Source organism: Trachypithecus francoisi, unplaced genomic scaffold, assembly GCF_009764315.1.
Source record: "Trachypithecus francoisi isolate TF-2019V2 unplaced genomic scaffold, Tfra_2.0 Lachesis_group14, whole genome shotgun sequence".
NCBI classification, from domain to species: domain Eukaryota; kingdom Metazoa; phylum Chordata; class Mammalia; order Primates; family Cercopithecidae; genus Trachypithecus; species Trachypithecus francoisi.
Genome location: NW_022681459.1, coordinates 30,623,226 through 30,643,224, shown reverse-complemented (window position 1 = coordinate 30,643,224; position 19,999 = coordinate 30,623,226). Strand labels below are relative to the sequence as shown.

Here is a 19,999-nt window from a genome sequence, read left to right as displayed (position 1 = left end):
CCAGCTACTTGGGAGGCTGGGACAGAATTGCTTGAACTCGGAGGTAGAGGGTGCAGTGAGCCAAGATCGCGCCACTGCACTCCAGCCTGGGCCACAGAGCGAGACTCTGTCTCAAAACAACAACAACCAAAAAACCCACATCTAAGCTGGGCATGGCAGCTCATGCCTGTAATGGGAGCCCGAGCATTTTGGCAGGCCAAGGCAGGCGGATCGCTTGAGTCTAGGAGTTCAATGCTAGCCTAGGCAACACAATGAGATCCAGTCTCTACAAAAAAATACAAAAATTAGCCAGGCACGGAGGCGTGCACCTGTGGTCCCAGCCACTTGGGTGGCTGAGGCAAGAGGATCAGCTGAGCAATAGGGAGGCTGGGGCTGTAGTGAGCCATGATTGCACCACTCCACTTCAGCCTGGGCAACAGAGTGAGACTGTCAAAAAAACAAAACAAAAACAAAAACAAAAACAAACAAAAACAAAATAAAACAAAACCAAAAACAAACCAAAAAACCACTTCATCATAATTCCAGAAATCCTGGGAAACACAAAGACAGCAGGGCAGACCCCACAGAGGTTAGATGCTGGGATGCTCACTGCACACCACGGGAAAGGCCCCCCCCGCCTGGCAGACCCCACAGAGGTTAGATGCTGGGATGCTCACTGCACACCACGGGAAAGGCCCCCCCCGCCTGGCAGACCCCACAGAGGTTAGATGCTGGGATGCTCACTGCACACCACGGGAAGGCCCCCCCCGCCTGGCAGAACCCACAGAGGTTAGATGCTGGGATGCTCCTGCACACCACGGGAAAGGCCCCCCCCGCCTGGCAGACCCCACAGAGGTTAGATGCTGGGATGCTCACTGCACACCACGGAAAGCCCCCCCCGCCTGGCAGACCCCACAGAGGTTGATGCTGGGATGCTCACTGCACACCAGGAAAGGCCCCCCCCGCCTGGCAGACCCCACAGAGGTTAGATGCTGGGATGCTCACTGCACACCACGGGAAAGGCCCCCCCCGCCTGGCAGACCCCACAGAGGTTAGATGCTGGGATGCTCACTGCACACCACGGGAAAGGCCCCCCCCGCCTGGCAGACCCCACAGAGGTAGATGCTGGGATGCTCACTGCACACCACGGGAAAGGCCCCCCCCGCCTGGCAGACCCCACAGAGGTTAGATGCTGGGAGCTCACTGCACACCACGGGAAAGCCCCCCCCGCCTGGCAGACCCCACAGAGGTTAGATGCTGGATGCTCACTGCACACCAGGGAAAGGCCCCCCCCGCCTGGCAGACCCCACAGAGTTGATGCTGGGATGCTCACTGCACACCACGGGAAAGGCCCCCCCCGCCTGGCAGACCCCACAGAGGTTAGATGCTGGGATGCTCACTGCACACCACGGGAAAGGCCTCCCCCGCCTGGTTAGAGGCAAGGGGGAATGTGAAGGTAAACCCAGCCTTCTGGGCTCTGTCCTGGGTGAAGGGGTCCCTGGAAAAGCATGCCCTGCTGAGGTGCAGCAGGCTCACTCTGGGGAGATGCCCCCTGTTCCTGAGGTTCCGTGAGAAAAGCACACTCCTCATCGGTCTCACTCACACGGCACCCGGTCTGTTTTCCTTTGTGGGAGAATGAGGTTCCTGTCCGTTGGTTTTCTTCCTCCACTAAAGCTGTTGGTTGTTACTTTTGAATGTAATATAGAAATATTTTGCCCTGCTCCTACTCAAAATATGTTCAGTAAAATAAAAATGAATTAAAACAAGTTATTACGCAGCATGGGAGAAATGGCAAGGCTGCACGTTAAAACCCAGAAAAGTAAAATCTCACCCTGAGGACTTGTCATCTGCATCAGAGACCTGCAAGCACTTCTCAAGGCTGATTCTTCTACCTCAGGGGTGTCCAGTCTTTTGCCTCCCCTGAGCCACACTGGAAGAACTGTCTTGGGCCATTCACAGAACACACTAACACTAATGATAGTGATGAGCTTAAAAAAAAAAATCTCACAAGGTCCTAAAAAGTTTACGAATTTGTGTTGGGCTGCATTCAAAGCCATCCTGGGCCACATGTGGTTCGCGGGTGGACAAGCTTCCTCTACCTCTACAGAGGCAGATCCGATCTACGTTTATGGGTCAGAACAAAGCTTTTAAAAAGTGAAAGTCACTTCTTTAGTGGTGGCTTTGGTGGTGGGCTCAGCAGGCCCTGCAGAGAGAGACCGAGCCTGCTGCATGTTTGGATGACTGCGCAGGCAACTCGGCTTTAACAGGGAGGCTTTCGCGGAGCGCCTACTGCCTGCTCTCCATGGAACCGAAAGCCCAGCGAAGTGGCTGCCTTGTCCTGGGTTTCACAGGGTCTTCACTAGTTAGTGCTCCTGTCATGCCATCCTTGACCACAAAAAATAAACTTACCAGAAGAGAGAAACTTTAAGTAATGTAAAACCTAGCAGGGAACCTATGAAATTTTACAGAGCAATAGTAAATTGACAACGAATGCACATCTTTCATTTTATTTGGAAAGACAATTCACCTAACTGTGTTGACACTGCATCCCTTTCTGTATGGACAAGAGGTAAGAAAATGACTCCTTGAAGCATGACCATCAGTGTGCATCAGTGTATTGGGGGACTGGCACAGCGTGAGCGCTCAAGTCTCTTATCCAGACACAGCAAGAACCAGGGAGCATGACAAAGGGAACGCACGTTACCTGTAGAAGGGGTTCATCCTGCACCCACATGCAGTAGAAGAGCCCCTTCCAGATTTTTAGAAGTTCTTCCTGACTGAAACCTCCTGGAAGGCAAAACAGCACAAACATCTTAGAATCTATGCATCTCCTTTCTTAAAGTTTAGAAAGTGGTGAAGTACCACATAGATTTTAATGCTTTCATTTGCACGTCTTTTTAAAAAAATGGAAGCAAACATTTCGTTATTATTATAAAAGAAACACAAATAAACTACTACTGTACCTGCAGCTTTATCAGCTACAGGGTAGGGTGGCAGTAGTGGCCTGGCCTCAGTGTGAGGAAGCAAATGTCATCACAACACAAAATTCATGAACAAAGTGGCCACTCAGGAAATCAGCTCCCCCTCAAGGCCCTCCCTGCCCACCACGTGCAGCCATCCTGCACACTGACATTTTCGCTGGTCTTGTGAAGTAAAACTGCAAATCTACAAGAGATGCGGGGGATTTGCTCATACGAAGCCCCAGCAACGGGGCTTCCGAGGAACAGAAAACCAGCCAGGCTGAGGACACAGGAGCTCCAAACAGTACATCTGAGTGTCCAAGGCCTAGGAAAGGGCCTGGGGACGCTGACACTACTTTGGAATATTTTTGCAAAAATGACCTTTTAAGGATCCTAGTATGAGGTCGAAAGTGGCTGCCTCCCAATCACCCTCCCTGTAACGGTGATCATTTACTGCGGCATCACCAGGGTTGGCTTTGTTCTGACTCTAGCTGCTTAGGGATCTACCTCTGCCTCATGATCTATGACGAAATGACCAGTCTCGTTCAGCCTTAGACCTCCTGAGTAGACCCCAGGTGTCATAAAGTATTTGCTGACTGACATAAAGAATCACAAAATGATAAGGTAGGTGTACACTCCTGGAGTTTCCGAGCCTATGGACCATGAAATTAGAACACAAACAGAAACCTCAAGTCTTGATGTGTGTTACAAACGGTCTTTATGAGGATTTTACTAGGAGATCCTAGGAGAAATCTTTTGGAGCAACAAAGTGCTATAAATTAGACGAATGCAAACAAATATTTAGAATCAACGTGATCTTAATACTCCAAAAGATGCTTAAAAAGTGACAAAAAGGGTCGGGCACAGTGGCTCACGCCTGTAATCCCAGGACTTTGGGAGGCCGAGGTGGGTGGATCACGAGGTCAGAAGATTGAGACCATCCTGGCTAACACGGTGAAACCACATCTCCACTAAAAATAAAAAAAAAATTAGCCAGGCGTGATGGCGGGCACCTGTAGTCCTAGCTACTCTGGAGGCTGAGGCAGGAGAATGGCATGAACCCAGGAGGCGGAGCTTGCAGTGAGCCAAGATTGCGCCACTGCACTCCAGCCTGGGCAACAGAGCGAGACTTTGTCTCTTAAAAAAAAAAAAAAAAAAAGTGACAAAAAGACCTTTTTTGATGGACCAAAGTTTATTTAGTGTATTCAGAGTGCATTTACCTTAATTTATAGGTATTGATTTCCACTTTACTAAGGGTCTTTCTCCCATCAACAATTTTATAATGGTACATTTTGATTCTTCTTCTTTTTTTTTTTTTTTGGGACAGAATCTTGCTCTGTTGCCCAGGCTGGAGTGCAGTGGCACAATCTAGGCTCACTGCAACCTCTGCCTCCCGGGGTCAAGCGATTCTCCCGCCTCAGCCTCAAGAGTAGTTGGGATTATAGGCATGCGCCACCACACCTGGCTAATTTTTTGTATTTTTAGTGAAGACAGGGTTTCACCATGTTGGCCAGGCTGGTCCAGAACTCCTGACCTCAGGTGATCCGCTGGCCTCGGCCTCCCAAAGTGCTGGGATTACTGGCGTGAGCCACCACACGCAGCCTGCATTTTGATTCTGATAGTTTTCCATGTAAAACCAAGATACCAGAAACTAACATAAAACTAGTTTATTAAAGTATATTTCCTTTCACAGTTGGAGAGAAGATGTACCAACTGGTTCTCTTGCCCTCTTGTTATGAACAAATCGTGCCTGGGGATCCTCACACGGCTAACGTAAGTATGGTATGAGTGATAAATCCCAGTAGAGCTGAGCCAACTGTGGTCATGATTGCAATAACTTTTTTTCTTGGTCACAGTGACCTGCACTTATATTTAATCATGTTCAAAGACCACATATATCCCCAGTGAATTAAAGGCTTTGGGCAAGGATCATAAATGGCTGCTAAAACATTAGATGAAAAGATATCACCCAGGCGTGGCGGCTCACTTGTGCTCAGGAGTTTCAGACCAGCCTGGGCAACATAGCAAAACCCAGTCTCTACAACACTGTACTCCAGTTGGGCAACAGAGCAAGACCCTGTCTTAAACACACACACGCACACGCACATGCACACACCCCAACAACAAAACCAAAAAATTGGCAGGGCATGGTGGCATGTGCCTGTAGTCCCAAGTACTCAGGTGGCTGAGGTGAGAGGATGACCTGAGCCCAGGACTTTGAGGCTGCAGTAAGCTATCATCGTGCCACTGCACTCCAACCTGGGCAACAGAGCAACTCTGTCTCACAAACCAACCAACCAACCAACCAACCAACCAACCAACCAACAAACAAACAATATTAAGAAACTTGAAAATGGATGTGTCAGACCATCCACACCCAAACCAACTGAGCGATCATTAACACGCACAGGCAATAATCACTCATCAGATGGCAGAGGCGATGCCGGCAGGAAGAACGCTGCACCAACTGTGAAGTCTTCTTACAAAATTGAAACAAAACAAAAAAACAAAAACCCAACTGTGTCAAATCTTAACTATTAATACTAGTTTATAGGAAATACAGGGGACAGAGGAACATGGTAAGTGAGACAACAGGATGCAGTCAACAAACCCCAAATATGTGAAACTCTACAAAGCATATGACCCATGTCCTCCAACAAATAAACTGTACAGAAAAAAAAGATGGGAAGAACTGTTAGAATTTAAGAGTGTCTTGGCAGACATATTAACCAAACGCAACGGGTGGTCCTAATTTGGATTGGTCATAAAAAAATTTGAGAAGATGAGGCCGGGCACGGTGGCTCAAGCCTGTAATCCCAGCACTTTGGGAGGCCAAGACGGGCGGACCACGAGGTCAGGAGATCGAGACCATCCTGGCTAACACGGTGAAACCCCGTCTCTACTAAAAAAAATACAAAAAACTAGCCGGGTGAGGTGGCGGGCGCCTGTAGTCCCAGCTACTCGGGAGGCTGAGGCAGGAGAATGGCGGAAACCCAGGAGGCGGAGCTTGCAGTGAGCTGAGATCCAGCCACTGCACTCCAGCCCGGGAGACAGAGCGAGACTCCGTCTCAAAAAAAAAAAAAAAAAATTTGAGAAGATGAGAAAAACTAAACAGATTGGATATTTCATGCTATTAAGGATTTTTTTTTTTTTTTTTTTTTGAGACAGTCTCACTCTGTCACCCAGGCTGGAGTGCAATGGCGCAACCTCGGCTCACTGCAACCTCTGCCGTCTGGGTTCAAGCGATTCTCCTGCCTCAGCCTCCCAAGTAGCTGGGATTACAGGGACCTGCCACTGCACCCAGCTATGTTTTGTAGTTTTTAGTAGAGACAGGGTTTCGCCATGTTGGCCAGGATGGTCTCAGTCTCTTGATCTTGTGATCTGCCCGCCTCGGCCTCCAAAGTGCTGGGATTACAGGCGTGAACCAGCACGCCTGGCTGCCACGCTAGTTTTAAGGGGGAAAGTGAAGCACAGATTTGTGCAGGAGCTCAACTGCTGGTGCCAGAACCTTGTTTTTCTCCACTGCAACCTCTGCTGCCCCAAAGACTGTCTCCATTCTCAGACAGGATCCACTTGTGTTACAAGGTGGCTGGGAGCAGGTATGAACTGTGTTCTCTTCAAGTCCAGTAAGGAGAGAGCTAGAGACTCCTAAGGACTGAGCAAGAAGATTTTTACCTGCAGAGGGTCGCTTGGCTTTCCTTGAACCTGTCCTGTGGCCAAGGGAATTCTGCTAAATTGGCAGAAGCCGTCTCCTCTCCATGTGGGCTAAGCCCCACCCAGACCACAGAGTCCCTCTGTACCCTGCTTGAAGGTGGAGAGCCTTGGAGAGGAATCACAATGTAGCTGCCCAGCAAGGACAAGGAGTGCCCTGAGCCTGACCCCACACAGTCACCTGGGTCCTTTAAATCCTCTTTTTGTGTTTAAGTTGATTAACGCTCCTGCCCTTCCAGTTACATCATTGTCTTAGTCTGTTGCATTGCTATAAAGGAACACCTGACGCTAAGAGGTTTATTTGGCTCGGGGCTCTGCAGGCTGTACAAGCATGGCTCCAGCATCTGCTTCCGGTGAGGACCTCAGGGAGCATCTTGTCTTGGCTGGAGGCGAAGGGGAGTTGTCATGTCACATAGCAAGAGAGGAGGAAGGTGCCAGGCTCTTTAACAGTCAGATCACACAGGAACTAGAAGTGAGCACTCACTTAATCCCAGGAGAATGGCACCAAGATTCTCCATGAGACAGGAGAATCGCTGGAACCCGGGAGGCAGAGGTTTCAGTGAGCCAAGATCACACCACTGCACTCCAGCCTGAGCGACACAGCGAGACTCCATCTCAAAAAATAAACAAACAAATAAATAAATAAAATAAAATAACTCTAGCGGGGTGTGGATGTTCTGTCCAGTTGCAACTGAAAGAGTGCTAATAAAAACAGGTTTATTGCAAAGAACCTTACCACCATCAAAGTGATATAATCACAAGCTTGTCTTGCTCCCTGCCTCCTGAATCCCAGGCTCTGAACCAGAGGGACTGATGCAACCTGTCTGATGTGCATCTTTCCAGATCTTTCCTGTGCCTTTATTTACAGAACAGTTACATGTAGTGCAGAAAAGCACAGTTGTGTGTGTGACCTAAATGGCCTAATATTCTGTATTCTGGTCTTTCTCACTTAAAAACAGCACATTTATCTCCAGATGGTTTTGTAAGTAGACCATTGGGTCAAGCCAACGGTTAAGTGATAACATGGTCTGCCCAGTATCTACTATGGATAGCCCACACCTATAACAGGCAAAGGCACAGTATGATGTGCTACAGAGGCGTTCATAATGGAAAACAGTAGATTCTGACAGTGACAATAGACCCTGGACAGTGGGCAGCAAAGTGGGCTGGGTGAGTAATATGGGTTGGCTATGTCCCCACCCAAATCTCACCTTGAATTGTAATAATCCCCACATGTGGTGGGAGGGACCCAGTGGGAGGTAACTGAATCACGGGGATGGGTTTTTCTCATGCTGTTCTCATGAGAATGAGTAAGTCTCATGAGATCTAACGGTTTTATAAAGGGGAGCTCTCCTGCACATACCCTCTCGCCCGGCTGCCATGGATGACGTGCCTTTGCTTTGCTTTTCCTTTGCTGTCTGCCATGATTGAGGCCTCCCCAGCCATGTGGAACTGTGAGTCCATTAAACCTCTTTCCTTTATAAATTACCCAGTATCCGGTGTGTCTTTATTAGCAGCGTAAGAACAGGCTAATATAATGAGAAAAGATATTCTGATTGTCTCTTTTCTAGGAGGCAATGCAGTAGCACAGAAACAAACCTTGGCTCAGGCCCCAGCTTCCTACCAACAAGTGCCCAGTATCAGAAAACTGTCAACTGACTTTTGGGCCTCAGTTCTACCACCTATACTATATGAAAGATTTATCGTTAGGGTCAAGCCCAAGACGTGTGAAACACTGTAAGGATAAAGCACTATTCAGTTGGTGAGATATTACAATAATAATTGTCTCACTTTCTATTCCTAGGGTCTATTTACATTTTGTTCCCTTTTTCCTTTTTTTTTTTTTTTGAGACGGAGTTTTGTTCTTGTTGCCCAGGCTGCAGCACAATGGTACGTTCTTGGTTCACTGCAACCTCCAACTCCCGGGTTCAAGCGATTCTCCTGCCTCAGCCTCCTGAGTAGCTGGGATTACAGGCATGTGCCACCACACCTGGCTAATTTTGTACTTTTAGTAGAGATGGGGTTTCTCCACGTTGGTCAGGCTGGTCTTGAACTCCCAACCTCAGGTGATCCACCTGCCTTGGCCTCCCAAAGTGTTGGGATTACAGGCGTGAGCCACCACGCCCGGCATTATTTGGTTCCCTTTTAAAACATCTATTTTCCATTTATGTCTGTGTGTGTGTGTGTGTGTGTGTTCACTTAGGAATTTAATAAAAACAAGCCACCTATTTTTGAAGTATTCAAAGTAAAAGACAGAAATGCTCATTACTGAATTACTTTCAAAACTCTGAAAGGCAAAGTACATTATCTGAAGCAGTTTGGTTTCACCAGTCTTTTCTTCTCTATTTTCTTCTTGGGGCTAAATTTCTGAAACTTAATACAATTACATTTTTACAACAATACAATATAGGTTTAGTTATTTCAAAATGAATGAGGTAGGCCAGGTGCCGTGACTCAGTCCTGTAATCCCAGCACTTTGGGAGGCCGAGGTGGGCAGATCGCCTGAGGTCAGGAGTTCAAGACCAGCCTGGCCAACATAGAGTGAAACCTGGTCTCTACTAAAAAAATACAAAAATTAGCTGGGCGTGGTGGTGCACGCCTGTAGTCCCAGCTACTTGGGAAGCTGAGGCAGGAGGATAGCTTGAACCTGGGAGGTGGAGGTTGCAGTGAGTCGAGGCTGTGCCACTGCACTCCAGCCTGGGCAACAGAGCAAGTCTCTGTCTCTCAAAAAAACAAAAACAAAGGCTGGGTGCGGTGTGGCTCACACCTGTAATCCCAGCACTTTGGGAGGCCAAGGCGGGCGGATCACGAGGTCAGGAGCTCAAGACCAGCCTGGCCAACATGGTGAAACCCTGTCTCTACTAAAATTACAAAAATTAGCCAGGTGTGGTGGTGGGTGCTCCCAGCTACTCAGGAGGGTGAGGCAGGAGAATCGCTTGAAACTGGAAGGTGGAGGTTGTAATTAGCAGAGATCGTGCTACTGTACTCCAGCCTGGGTGAAAGAGCGAAACTCTGTCTCAAAAAACAAAAACACACAAAAGAGGTGAACATCAAAGTGAGACATGTAGACATGTGAAATACCAGTAGGTTTTGAAATTAGCAATCCAAATTGCTATTTGAAAACAGCAAATCCAACAGCTACTCTCACCATGTAATGAGCCCAGGAGCCATTTTAGATGCCCCAGGGTCAGAACATCCACAACTCCTATTTATTATAACTCTTGGGCGGAGAGAACCCTAACCCCATCATTATAAAAAAACACTTTCTTACTGAATCTAATATAGCATTAACCGTAAGATGTACTGTTATTTTGTGTGTTGCCAAAAAGAAAGCAATGATGCAAATTCAATTGTCACCAGGTTGATTTTAGGATGCCTCTCCATTTTAGTCAATATTTTTAAAGTCGCAGAACTGATAAGATAGGCAGGGATTGTTTTGTCCACTGCTATATTCCCAGTGCCAAGAGTAGCGTACATAATAGTACACAGTTGGCACTCCATAAATGTTTGCTAAATATATCAATGAATGAATGAACTGGGACAAATAAGCTCTTATGAATGAAAGCCATGGAGAGTGATCATTTTAGGACTATGAGTACCCAACTTGAACAGTTAAAGCATGAGCTCAACATTCTGTTACTTAAAGCAATACAAAGATTTCCAATTTATTTTTAAAATTACAAAGCTATCTATTTATGTTGTTGCAGAACAGCTCATGTTTCAGGAAGAGTGAAATCTCAGATTTCCTTTATGATGCCTAAGACAAGATGCAAAAAAGTTTGAGCCTGTCAACGGGAGCCAAATGTCAGGCCAAGTTATTTCCAAACTTGTGTTTTAATTGTGATGGGCCATATCTGTGGCAGAGACCTTGTGTTTTCTTGTCCCATTATCACTGTCCGTGACGTTCACGCTGCAGAGTTATTTTTTGAAGGCCCACTGTATTCCATGCCATGTGGTGGTGAACAAGATGTACAAGACAAGAAACTCTGGGTGTGACAGGCACTAACCAGACAGGACTCTGGAGCACTGGTGTAAACTGGTCTCAGGCCCCCGCATAACCTCAGCACCTGCAAATCCTGGGCTGGCTCACCAAAGGGTTTGAGCAAAAGGCTCTGTCTAGGCTGTCTTAGCACCATAAGTATTGCTTCTCGTCTTCTACTTTTGTATAGGCCAAGACCTTTCATGGCTGCATGTACTCCCACTTCTGGCTAAGAAAACACATGGAAGCTTACACTGTTTTGGGAGTAGAATGGCACATTGATAATTAAGAAGCAATGTAGCTAAGTGCTACAACAGAAATACAATGGATGTTTTAGACCCTGGAGGAGTCAGGCGAGATGCTAGGGGAGGCTTTTTGAAGGAAGTGATACTGAACTGAATGCTGGGAGTGAAGAAGGTGTGCGAATCTTTGCAGAGTGAACAGGAGAAGCAAAAGCAGAGAGGTGAGAAATTGTTTGTGCTGTACACCAAGACCCACGACCGGTTCTGTTGACGGAACATGAAGCAGTCACATGAGGCTTAGGGAGGAAGAGCACCTGAGGACAGAACATGACTTGCAGATGCTGAATTTCAAAAAATATTGGTGATGTGGGATCAGATTTGTTTTAGAAAGATGACCTTGGGCTGGTCTGTGGAGGGCAGATTTGGGGGGACACAAATGAAGTTAAGGAGACCAGTTAGGGAATATGCAGGTGTAGAAGTTTGGGTGAGATGCAAAGGGCCCACGGTCAGAGAATTTATTTTCATCAGGAGGCGAAGGAGGGAAGACTGAGGGACACTGGATGTGGGCCAGGGGAAGAGGATGAGGAAGACAGAGGAGTCCAGGACAATCCCGTGCGTCCAGCTGGAATCCGAATGGCAGGTGGGAACTAGCAACCAAAAGAAGAGAAAACAGGTGGTAGAGGAGCAGCAGCAGACAACAGGCTTTCGGGGAAAGAAAATACGACGTTTTTTGGCATCCTGAGTGTGAGGTGCCAGGTAGAGAAGCCAGGCTAGCAAGGCACATCCCAGTTGCAAGTAGGAAAGGGCTGGGTCAACAATTTAGGTTTAGAAACTACCGGCATATATGGGGTACCTGGAACTGTGAGAGGAAACAAAATCTCTTAGGGAGATCCCTAATAGAACCAAAGTCAGGAATTTTGGTCTTCATTCCTTTTTCTACCAGACTTCCCAGGAAAGTTTCTTTTCTTTTTTTGGGTATTCTGGTGATTTTTCTTAAACTGAGAATGTCAGTAATGGGGGAGATAATATCTGTTCTTTTAAGCAGATTCTAAATGTATTAGTACCATCAGTAATTAAATCAAACTTTATCTTAAACCTCTGTCACACATTGTAGTTCATATCGTGTGGGCTCACTCAAGAGTTTACAGAAAATATTCTTGGATCAGGTAAATGAAATCATTCAACAGCAGTGCCGTTAAAATCTACACTACAAAGCCCTGTGTGATCTGGCCACTGCCTACAATCTCCAACTTCATCTCATCACACTCTCCCCGCCCACCCACAACTTAATTGGTCTTTCAAACCACTCCTAGGGCACGTGAAGCTCTTTCCTGCCTCTGCATAGGCGGTTTCCGCTCATCTCTCTTCAGATCGCAGCTGAACATCACCCGAGAGGCCTTCCCAGAACAGTCTATCAAGAAGAGCAACCTCCTTCACTTCTTGCTATTACCTGGTTTTCTTTCTTTCTTTTTTTTTTTTTGAGACAGAGTTTCGCTCTTGTTGTCCAAGTTGGAGTGCAATGGCGCGATCTCGGCTCACCGCAACGTCCGCCTCCCAGGTTCAAGCGATTCTCCTGCCTCAGCCTCTCGAGTACTGAGATTACAGGCATGCGCCACCATGCCCGGCTAATTTTGTATTTTTAGTAGAGCCGGGGTTTCACCATGTTGGATTGGCCAGGCTGGTCTCGAACTCCCGACCTCCGGTCATCCGCCCGCCTCGGCTTCCCAAAGTGCTGGGATTACATGCGTGAAACACCGCGCCCGGCCTACTACCTGGTTTTCATTTCGTTTACTACACTTACACAAGGTCTACTTTATTTGCCTGTTTGCCTCCTTGCTTTATTACTAACAGATCCTCGAGGGTAGTGATTCTGTCTTCTCTCCTCCAGCCTCGGCACGTAAAGGTGCTGGTCAAAGAAAGGCTGCAATCACCGACCGGACACCAGGGCAAATGAGGGCAGCCCAGTGATTCGAGATGCCGGCTGGGGAATCGGACCCATGCGGGTCTTTTCTCAGCTTCCCCGCTTACTGTGACTCTCACAAGTAACGGAACCCCCTCAACCCGTTTCCTCAAGTGTAAAAAGGCACTAGACACAGCAAGAAGCGCTTCCGGCAGCGCGGAAACCTAAGCACACGCTGGGTGTCACGACAACACGTGGAAGCCGCGTTCCGTGCCAGGGTCCTAGCCCCAGCCCCGGCCCGCCATGTGGCGCGGCTGACCGCCGCCGTGCGCCCACCTGTCTCCCTCTGCGTCTTCACGCTGATGTACTGGCGCAGCTTCTTCACCGCCCGGTCCCGAATGCCCTTCTCACTGGACGCCAGCCGCTGGGCAAATTGGATCTCGGCCGGCTGCATGGCGGGGGCCATCGCGCCCGCTGGAGCATCCCCGGCCGCGCAACCCGCGGTGCAGCTGCCGCCAGCCGAGCGCCGCGGAGAAGCCAGTCGCCGTCCGCCAGGGCCGCGACTGCACAGAAGGCGGCGACGGCGCGCGGGCTGATGGCGTCACAAAGGCGCCGCCGCTCGCAGCGCGCTCTGGGAGTGAGCGCGGCCGTGGCCCTGGCAGTAGGCGGAGCGGCCCATCTCTTGTGAGCGTGGCGCCGGCGCTGCCTTTCGGTTGCCCAAATTCAGGCTGTACACTGCGAGGTTAGCCAGGATTAGGACTTGGCCAGGAAGAGACGGACGGCTGTTTGTAAACGATCTAGGATTTTTTGCTTTTGAGACAGGGTCTTCCTCTGTCACCGAGGCTGGAGTGCAGGGGCGCGATCTTGGCTCACTGCAGCCTCGACCTGCCAGACTCAAGCGATCCTCCCATGTTGACCGCCCAAGTAGCTGAGACTACAGGCGCGCGCCATCACGCCCCACTACTTTTTATTTTTGTAGAGACGGGATCTCGCCATGTTGCCCAGGCTGGTCTCAAACTCCTGGGCTCAAGCAATCCTCCCGCCTCGGCCTCCCTGAGCGCTGGGATTACAGGCTTGAACCACCGTGCCTAGCCACAGTCTAGGATCTTTAATCCCATTTAGTACACCCCGTTGAGCCAGCACCTCACCTGCGATCTCCGTGGCACGGAGTTTTTACCTGTGGAGCCCCCGGGCTCCCGGGTGGAGTTGAGACTGGAAGGAAAGGCCGGCACTGGGGCCTGTTGAGCAGGTGGAGGGCTCGCCTTCCGCCAGCGCCTGCAGAGGCTCGGGCAGGTCGGCGCGCCCCTTACTCTGGAGCCCTGGTGCCAGTGCTGGGGCGCCCGCCCCGGCGTCCCGAAGCCTGGAGAGCACGCGCGCTTCCAGGGGAGTTGGGCAGGGCGGGCTGCTTGCTAACTCCAGAGAGGGAAGAAATCTTAGCTTTGGGTTCATCTAAAACCCGAGGACATCCTATATTTTGCGAACTCAGCGGGCGTGCCGGGGCAAGTTAATGGACTAGGTCACTCCACACGTAGCGGGGGTTATCTCAGTTGCTCCGCTTAGTTATCTGGGCGACCTTCCGAGGTGCCTGTTGACACAAAATTCAACCCTTAACATAAAAGGGCCTGAATCCGAGCGAGGGAAGGCGAACCGTGGAGGCGAGGTTTCCAGCAAAGACTGCCAGTTTGAAACAATCCCCCTTAGTGTAGCATTCCTCGCCAAACAGGAAAGGACCCATCCGATTTATTTTGCTTGACACTTACATCAGGGGCTTACTTTACTTCTGCTTTGCAGATAACCCCGGCTAAGTTTAAAACCCCGGCTAAGCCAGAAGAGCCAAAGTGGGACCTCGACAACACCACTCCTCGCTCTCTCGGCCGAGAATACTGCGCAAATTCTGCGAGGTTTGAGCCTCGCGCCTCTCCGTTGCCGACCCCCGGCGTGGACACGTTCCCGCGCTTTCTGGCGTCAGGGGTCAGAGGGCACGCCGCCGCGCAGGAGAAAGGAGCCGAGGCCGCGGCTGCCATGGGCGAAGCGGGCGGCGCTGAGGAGGCCTGCAGGGTCAGTGAGGAAGCCCTGGCCGCCGCCAGCGTGTTTGTGCCGTCGCCATTCGCTCCCCTCAGGGCCACTCCCAGTGCGCTCGGAGACGGCCCGCTGTCTTGTGCTTGGGGGAGGCCTGGAGACGTCCTCTCCGAACAGCGTGGGCTGGGCCGGAGCAGGGCGGAGACGTGGGCGGGAGGCGACTTTCGCCTCCAAACCCACGCGGGGACCCGGTCTGTGAGGCTGCGCGGTGGGGGCACTCAGTGGTGCCAAAGTGGGCATGGGAGCGTGGGATGGATGGTTACTCCTCTCTGCCCTGTGGAAGCCCAGTTCCCCTCCGAAGGCCCTGGCCCCTGCTCCGGCACTTAGCAAGACTTAGCGTCAGTCTCAGAGAGAATCTGCCCTCCATCGTTTTTATAACTGTAACTGATTGCATTCGATGGAGAAGGCGCTGGGACTCTGGGGCCAGACCGGTGTTCACATCCTGCTTCCACTCCTTATTATTTGTGCTGCATTGAGAGTCACTAAGCTCCCGTGCCTTAATTTCCATCTGGACAATCTTGGAGGCTTGGGGTGAATAGATGAGATCACGGGCAGAGGGCTTAGCAAACCCAGTGGGAAACCAGTCTAGATGACTTCCTTTTCCTCCTGATTAATTTGGTGCTGCAATGATAAAAAGTTGCAGGCGTTTTCTTAGCTCTTGTATGACTTTAGTTTTTCGTGTTCTTGCTCTGTTGCCCAGACTGGAGGGCAGTGGCATGATCATAGCTCACTGCAGCCTCCAACTCCTGGACTCAAGCCTTCTTCCCGCATCAGCCTCCTGAGTAGCTGGGATTACAGGTGCCCGCCACCACGCCTGGCTAATTTTTGTATTTTTAGTAGAGATGGAGTTTCACCATATTGGTCAGGCTGGTCTTGAACTCCTGACCTCAGGTGATCGCCTCGGCCTCCCAAAGTACTGGGATTACAGGCGTGAGCCATCGCGCCCGGCCTCCTGGGCACGTTTTCATATTTTTGTAGTGACAGGGTCTCTCTATGTTGCTCAGACTGGTCTTGAACTCCTGGCCTCCCAAATTCCTGAGATTTCAAGTGTAAGCCACCATGCCTGGCCTGTTTGCCCTCATTATTTCTAACGTGTGGCTCTCTTTTTGAAGGCTGAAGCTTCAGCTTTCAAAATGTTTACATATACATAAAATAGATCTATAGCAGAACATACAGTAGGTAGAGACATGATTTGAAATAACGATGAACATAAGAGGCGTGAAAGAAAAGCACGTTTACTTGGGCTGATTTTTTTTTGTCATGTGAAGAGAAATGTAAGATCTGCTTGTTCTTTTAGCACATAGGTACTAAAGAGGAATTTGTTAAAGTCAGAAAGAAGGACCTGGAACGGCTGACAACTGAAGTGATGCAAATACGGGACTTCTTACCCAGAATGCTAAATGCGGAGGTGCTGGAGAGCTTCCAGAAATTAAGGATTGTAGAAAAAAGTGAGTCTTCATTTTCAGCAGTCCTTGGTGGTAACGATAATTTGTTCTAGCAGATTTACCTTAGGTAAATAATTGTAAACCAATTTTAAGGTACTCTCGCAGTCCTTGCGATGATACTTGGGAGAGTCTGATGACCTAAGAAAGGGAAGTTTCCTCAATGTAGTGACTAGGACATATGTAAGTTGGTGTAAGTTGGTGGCCAGTTTCCTGAGCATCTATTATCAGCTTCTATTTCTCGCTCACTCTCTTCATTGGCAGAAGAATTTTATACTTTTGGTAACTGAAAAGCTCTATTATGAAAATTAAGTACTTACTGTCATAAGGTTCTTGCCATCTGGAAACCTTGCATGGAGTTTACTTGGGAAGTGTATTCATTTATCTGTAGGTAGATGGGTGAGCCAGTTTCTAGAACTGATTGAAGTTTAGGCTTTCTGGTGTCCATTCAGACTTTTGAGCTGAGCCATTATGTTGAATACCAGTTTAGGAGCCTATTGAAGTTCCTGGAGATATTCTGAGATTGTCTCAGCACTTGCCTGATTGAGGCCAAGTCATGATTAAATCAGCCTTTGACGGTTAAGGCCAATTTGCTGCATAACATTTGGTTGTTAGCCCTCACTGTGTGCCCTGTAGAAAAGGTGCATCCGGGGGGCCCAGGTAGGTCTAGCACTCATCCAGACAAGGAAATAGGTCACCCCAAGAATATGAGTTTGTGGCATGTGCAAATGTATCTGGTCAGTGGGTCAGCCATATCCAGTTAGAAGGGACAGTGCTCATGGTTACCACAGTGCCTCGCCCTGTTTGTATTCTCTCTGAAGTCCTTGGATCCATTCTTCTCTGCCCCGTGGTGTGCTCTGGGAGGTAGAGTCCTGCACATGGGGTTTCCCTGGTTCCCTTGCTGGCTGCCAGTGGGGCTCACCAGTGGAAGGGATTGCTGGGTGGAGAGAGAGGTTGGAGTGTTTCTTCCCGCTCCCTCCCTGCTTTGCTACTGTTCTGTGGCAGTAGCTGCATCCCTCCAGAACAAATACTCCTGTCTAGGGGTCTCCTCCATAGTCCTAGCTCTTGCTGGACTCCAGGAATGTTGTTTTCTTCCCCTACTGCTTTGGCTGTAGGGCTGTTGCTGGTCCCTGGGTACCTCAGTGTCCCTTGATGGTTCTGTTATCTCTGCTCTCCCCTCTGTAAGTGGTCCTTTCAGAAAAGTCTCAACATCTAAGTTGATTTCTCTTTCCCACTGGGACCCTGCCAGATATATGTAATGTCATTGGTTGCCAAAATGTCAGGTCATTGACATCTTAATTTCCCTAGTTTTGATTTCATGCTTATCCAGCAACTTTCTGAGATTAGTCATTCCTTGTGCATTTGTCTTCAGGAAGGAAGGTAAATAGGCACACAGCAGTAGCAGTGCATGTTATATTCTCACTGTAAATTAATAAACTGGCATTCTAAAAAATGCATCAGGGTCTCATGAGTTAGTTAACATGAGTGTCTTTAGTGATCAGTCCCCCTGCCAAAATCAAACTGAGTGAGGGCCACAAACAAATCTGTGGTCACTTGATCACAGTCTGACTTTGGGAGATCTTTTCTCATAGTCCTGGCCTCCCCCAGGCTATAGAGTCACCTTTTCCCCCATAATCTCTCTGGCAATTCCTGCTTATTCCCCTTTGCTAAAATTTATCCTTATCTGTTTAGCAGCCTTCAAATAGGGCTTGAGGCTGAGACCTAGGCCCCGCCTTCTTGCCTCACCCCATGGCTTCTCTCTAGGCAGTGTCATGTATACTCATAGCTTCAGTTACCATCTTGATGCCAGTGGCTGCTGGATTTAGTCTCTAGCCCAGAGCTCTCCAAGCTCAAGGCCTTGTGCCTGACTCCTACTTGGCATTTCTTCCTGCTTGTTTCATGATTATTTCAAATTCTAAATGTTTGCCCTAGCCTAATCAGTCTAAGGTCACCAGGAACAGACCCACAGTCTGACAGAGTGAGGTTTATGACTGTTTGCAATGAGGAAGACCATACCAGAACACCAAGAAACTGTAGGGGCATCTCAACAAGGAAGAGGATAGAGTTGTTATAGGACTCAGAGACAGAGTGGTATTAGGTGAAGCGTAAATGAAGCAAAATAGAACTGTGTCTAAAGGGATCAAGTCTGACTGTGAAGTGGACTCGGGTCCTGTTTCCTTGAAAACTACAAAGTTCAAATAGACGTGGAACATTGTTCTAGAAATCCCTTACTTGAAGCTCTGCAGTAGTTGGAAATAGGGTTCTTTTCTGTGTCACAGTGACTTAGATCCTGCAGGCAAGAGTGGGATCTTCTTTCTTGTATAATTTCAAACAACAAAATTTCTGCGAGTCTGGGATTTTACAGAATCAGGCTTCTCGGCCGGGTGCGGTGGCTCACGCCTCTAATCCCAGCACTTTGGGAGGCCAAGGCGGGCGGATCACAAGGTCAGGAGATCGAGACCACGGTGAAACCCTGTCTCTACTAAAAATACAAAAAATTAGCCGGGTGCGGTGGCGGGCGCCTGTAGTCCCAGCTACTCGGGAGGCTGAGGCAGGAGAATGGCGGGAACCCGGGAGGTGGAGCTTGCAGTGAGCGGCGATTGCGTCACTGCACTCCAGCCTGGTGGACAGAGCGAGACTCCGTCTCAAAAAAAAAAAAAAACAGAATCAGGCTTCTCAGTGAATAAGAAGTAGGCAGTCACTCAAAGAAGAGGTCGTTATGACACTTTACATTGTCTTTGAGAGATATTTTCTGTTAACTTGGCACCTGACTTTATCTGTGTTTGTTATTCCAGCCTGACAGAAGTCAGGACAGACTTTTGCTTTCTCGGTGCAGGCTAATGCTTACTTCCTGTTGTCATATCTGCCTCATGCTATCCATCCCCTGCCCCATGTTACACTGGCCTGTCTCAGTCTCCTTAGAGCACCCCACCCAGACTAGAGACCCAGGAGTCTTTCTTGTTACCTGTCTCTCTTCCTCACTATTCCCCATGAAATCTGTCCACTGGTAAGTCTTGTGAGTGTTACTTCATTGGATGCATCCTGAATCATCAGCCTGCGTCTGTCTCCACTGCTGTGTTCTGCCTTCTACTGGCAGTCTCCTCACTGCCACTCTCCAGTCACTCGGATACACTGTAGCTGAGTAGTTCGTGACAGTTCAATCTGATGATGCTATTCACCTGCATAAGTCTTCAGAAGCTTCTCTTTGTTTTTAGGATAAAGAACAAAAACCTAAAAAACCCACCCAAACTCACTATCATCCAAAAACCTACACAAAACCGTGCTACAGCTTAAAAACCTTTATATTACTGGGCACAGCCTCGGCCCAGAGTCACTGTCTAATCTGACTACCTTGATGTGATCCATTTTCCTTTGAAATGTTGTCATGGTACCCTGTGCTTCTCCTTCAGACACATGGTTTTATTTCCATTTTACTTTATAAGTTGTTGGGAGTGCAGGGCCCCTGATTTTGTCTATCATTATCTCCCTGGCTGATTATTTGGTCTTGAGGGAGCACCCTACTGCCTCTGCATGACCGTCTTTCTTTTTCTCTCTTCCTTCCTTCCTTCCTTCCTTCTCCCTTCCCTTTCCTTCCCTTCCCTTCCCTTTTCTCTCTCTCTCTCCCCCCCCCTTTCTTTCTTCCGAGTCTCTCTCTGTTGCCCAGTCTTGAATGCAGTGGCATGATCTCAGCTCACTGCAACCCTGCA

General features: G+C 48.8%; 2 protein-coding genes across 3 annotated transcripts in view; one reads left to right on the top strand and one right to left on the bottom strand.

Moving 5' to 3' along the window:
* Positions 1 to 13,365, bottom strand: part of RRP1B (ribosomal RNA processing 1B) — a 37,723-nt gene extending 24,358 nt beyond the window's left edge. The window contains exons 1-2 of the mRNA XM_033232616.1: positions 13,108 to 13,365; positions 2,684 to 2,766 (exon numbers count right to left, since the gene is read on the bottom strand). Of these exons, the coding sequence (XP_033088507.1) occupies positions 2,684 to 2,766; positions 13,108 to 13,237 (213 nt within the window). The 5' untranslated portion in view covers positions 13,238 to 13,365. The remainder of the gene's footprint in view (positions 1 to 2,683; positions 2,767 to 13,107) is intronic.
* Positions 13,366 to 13,377: 12 nt separating this feature from the next.
* Positions 13,378 to 19,999, top strand: part of HSF2BP (heat shock transcription factor 2 binding protein) — a 116,527-nt gene continuing 109,905 nt past the window's right edge. Inside the window, exons 1-3 of one of the 2 annotated variants that reach the window (XM_033232617.1) lie at positions 13,378 to 13,513; positions 14,563 to 14,829; positions 16,148 to 16,298. In XM_033232617.1, the coding sequence (XP_033088508.1) occupies positions 14,794 to 14,829; positions 16,148 to 16,298 (187 nt within the window). In that variant the 5' untranslated portion in view covers positions 13,378 to 13,513; positions 14,563 to 14,793. The remainder of the gene's footprint in view (positions 13,514 to 14,562; positions 14,830 to 16,147; positions 16,299 to 19,999) is intronic. The other variant, XM_033232618.1, reaches the window with a different exon arrangement.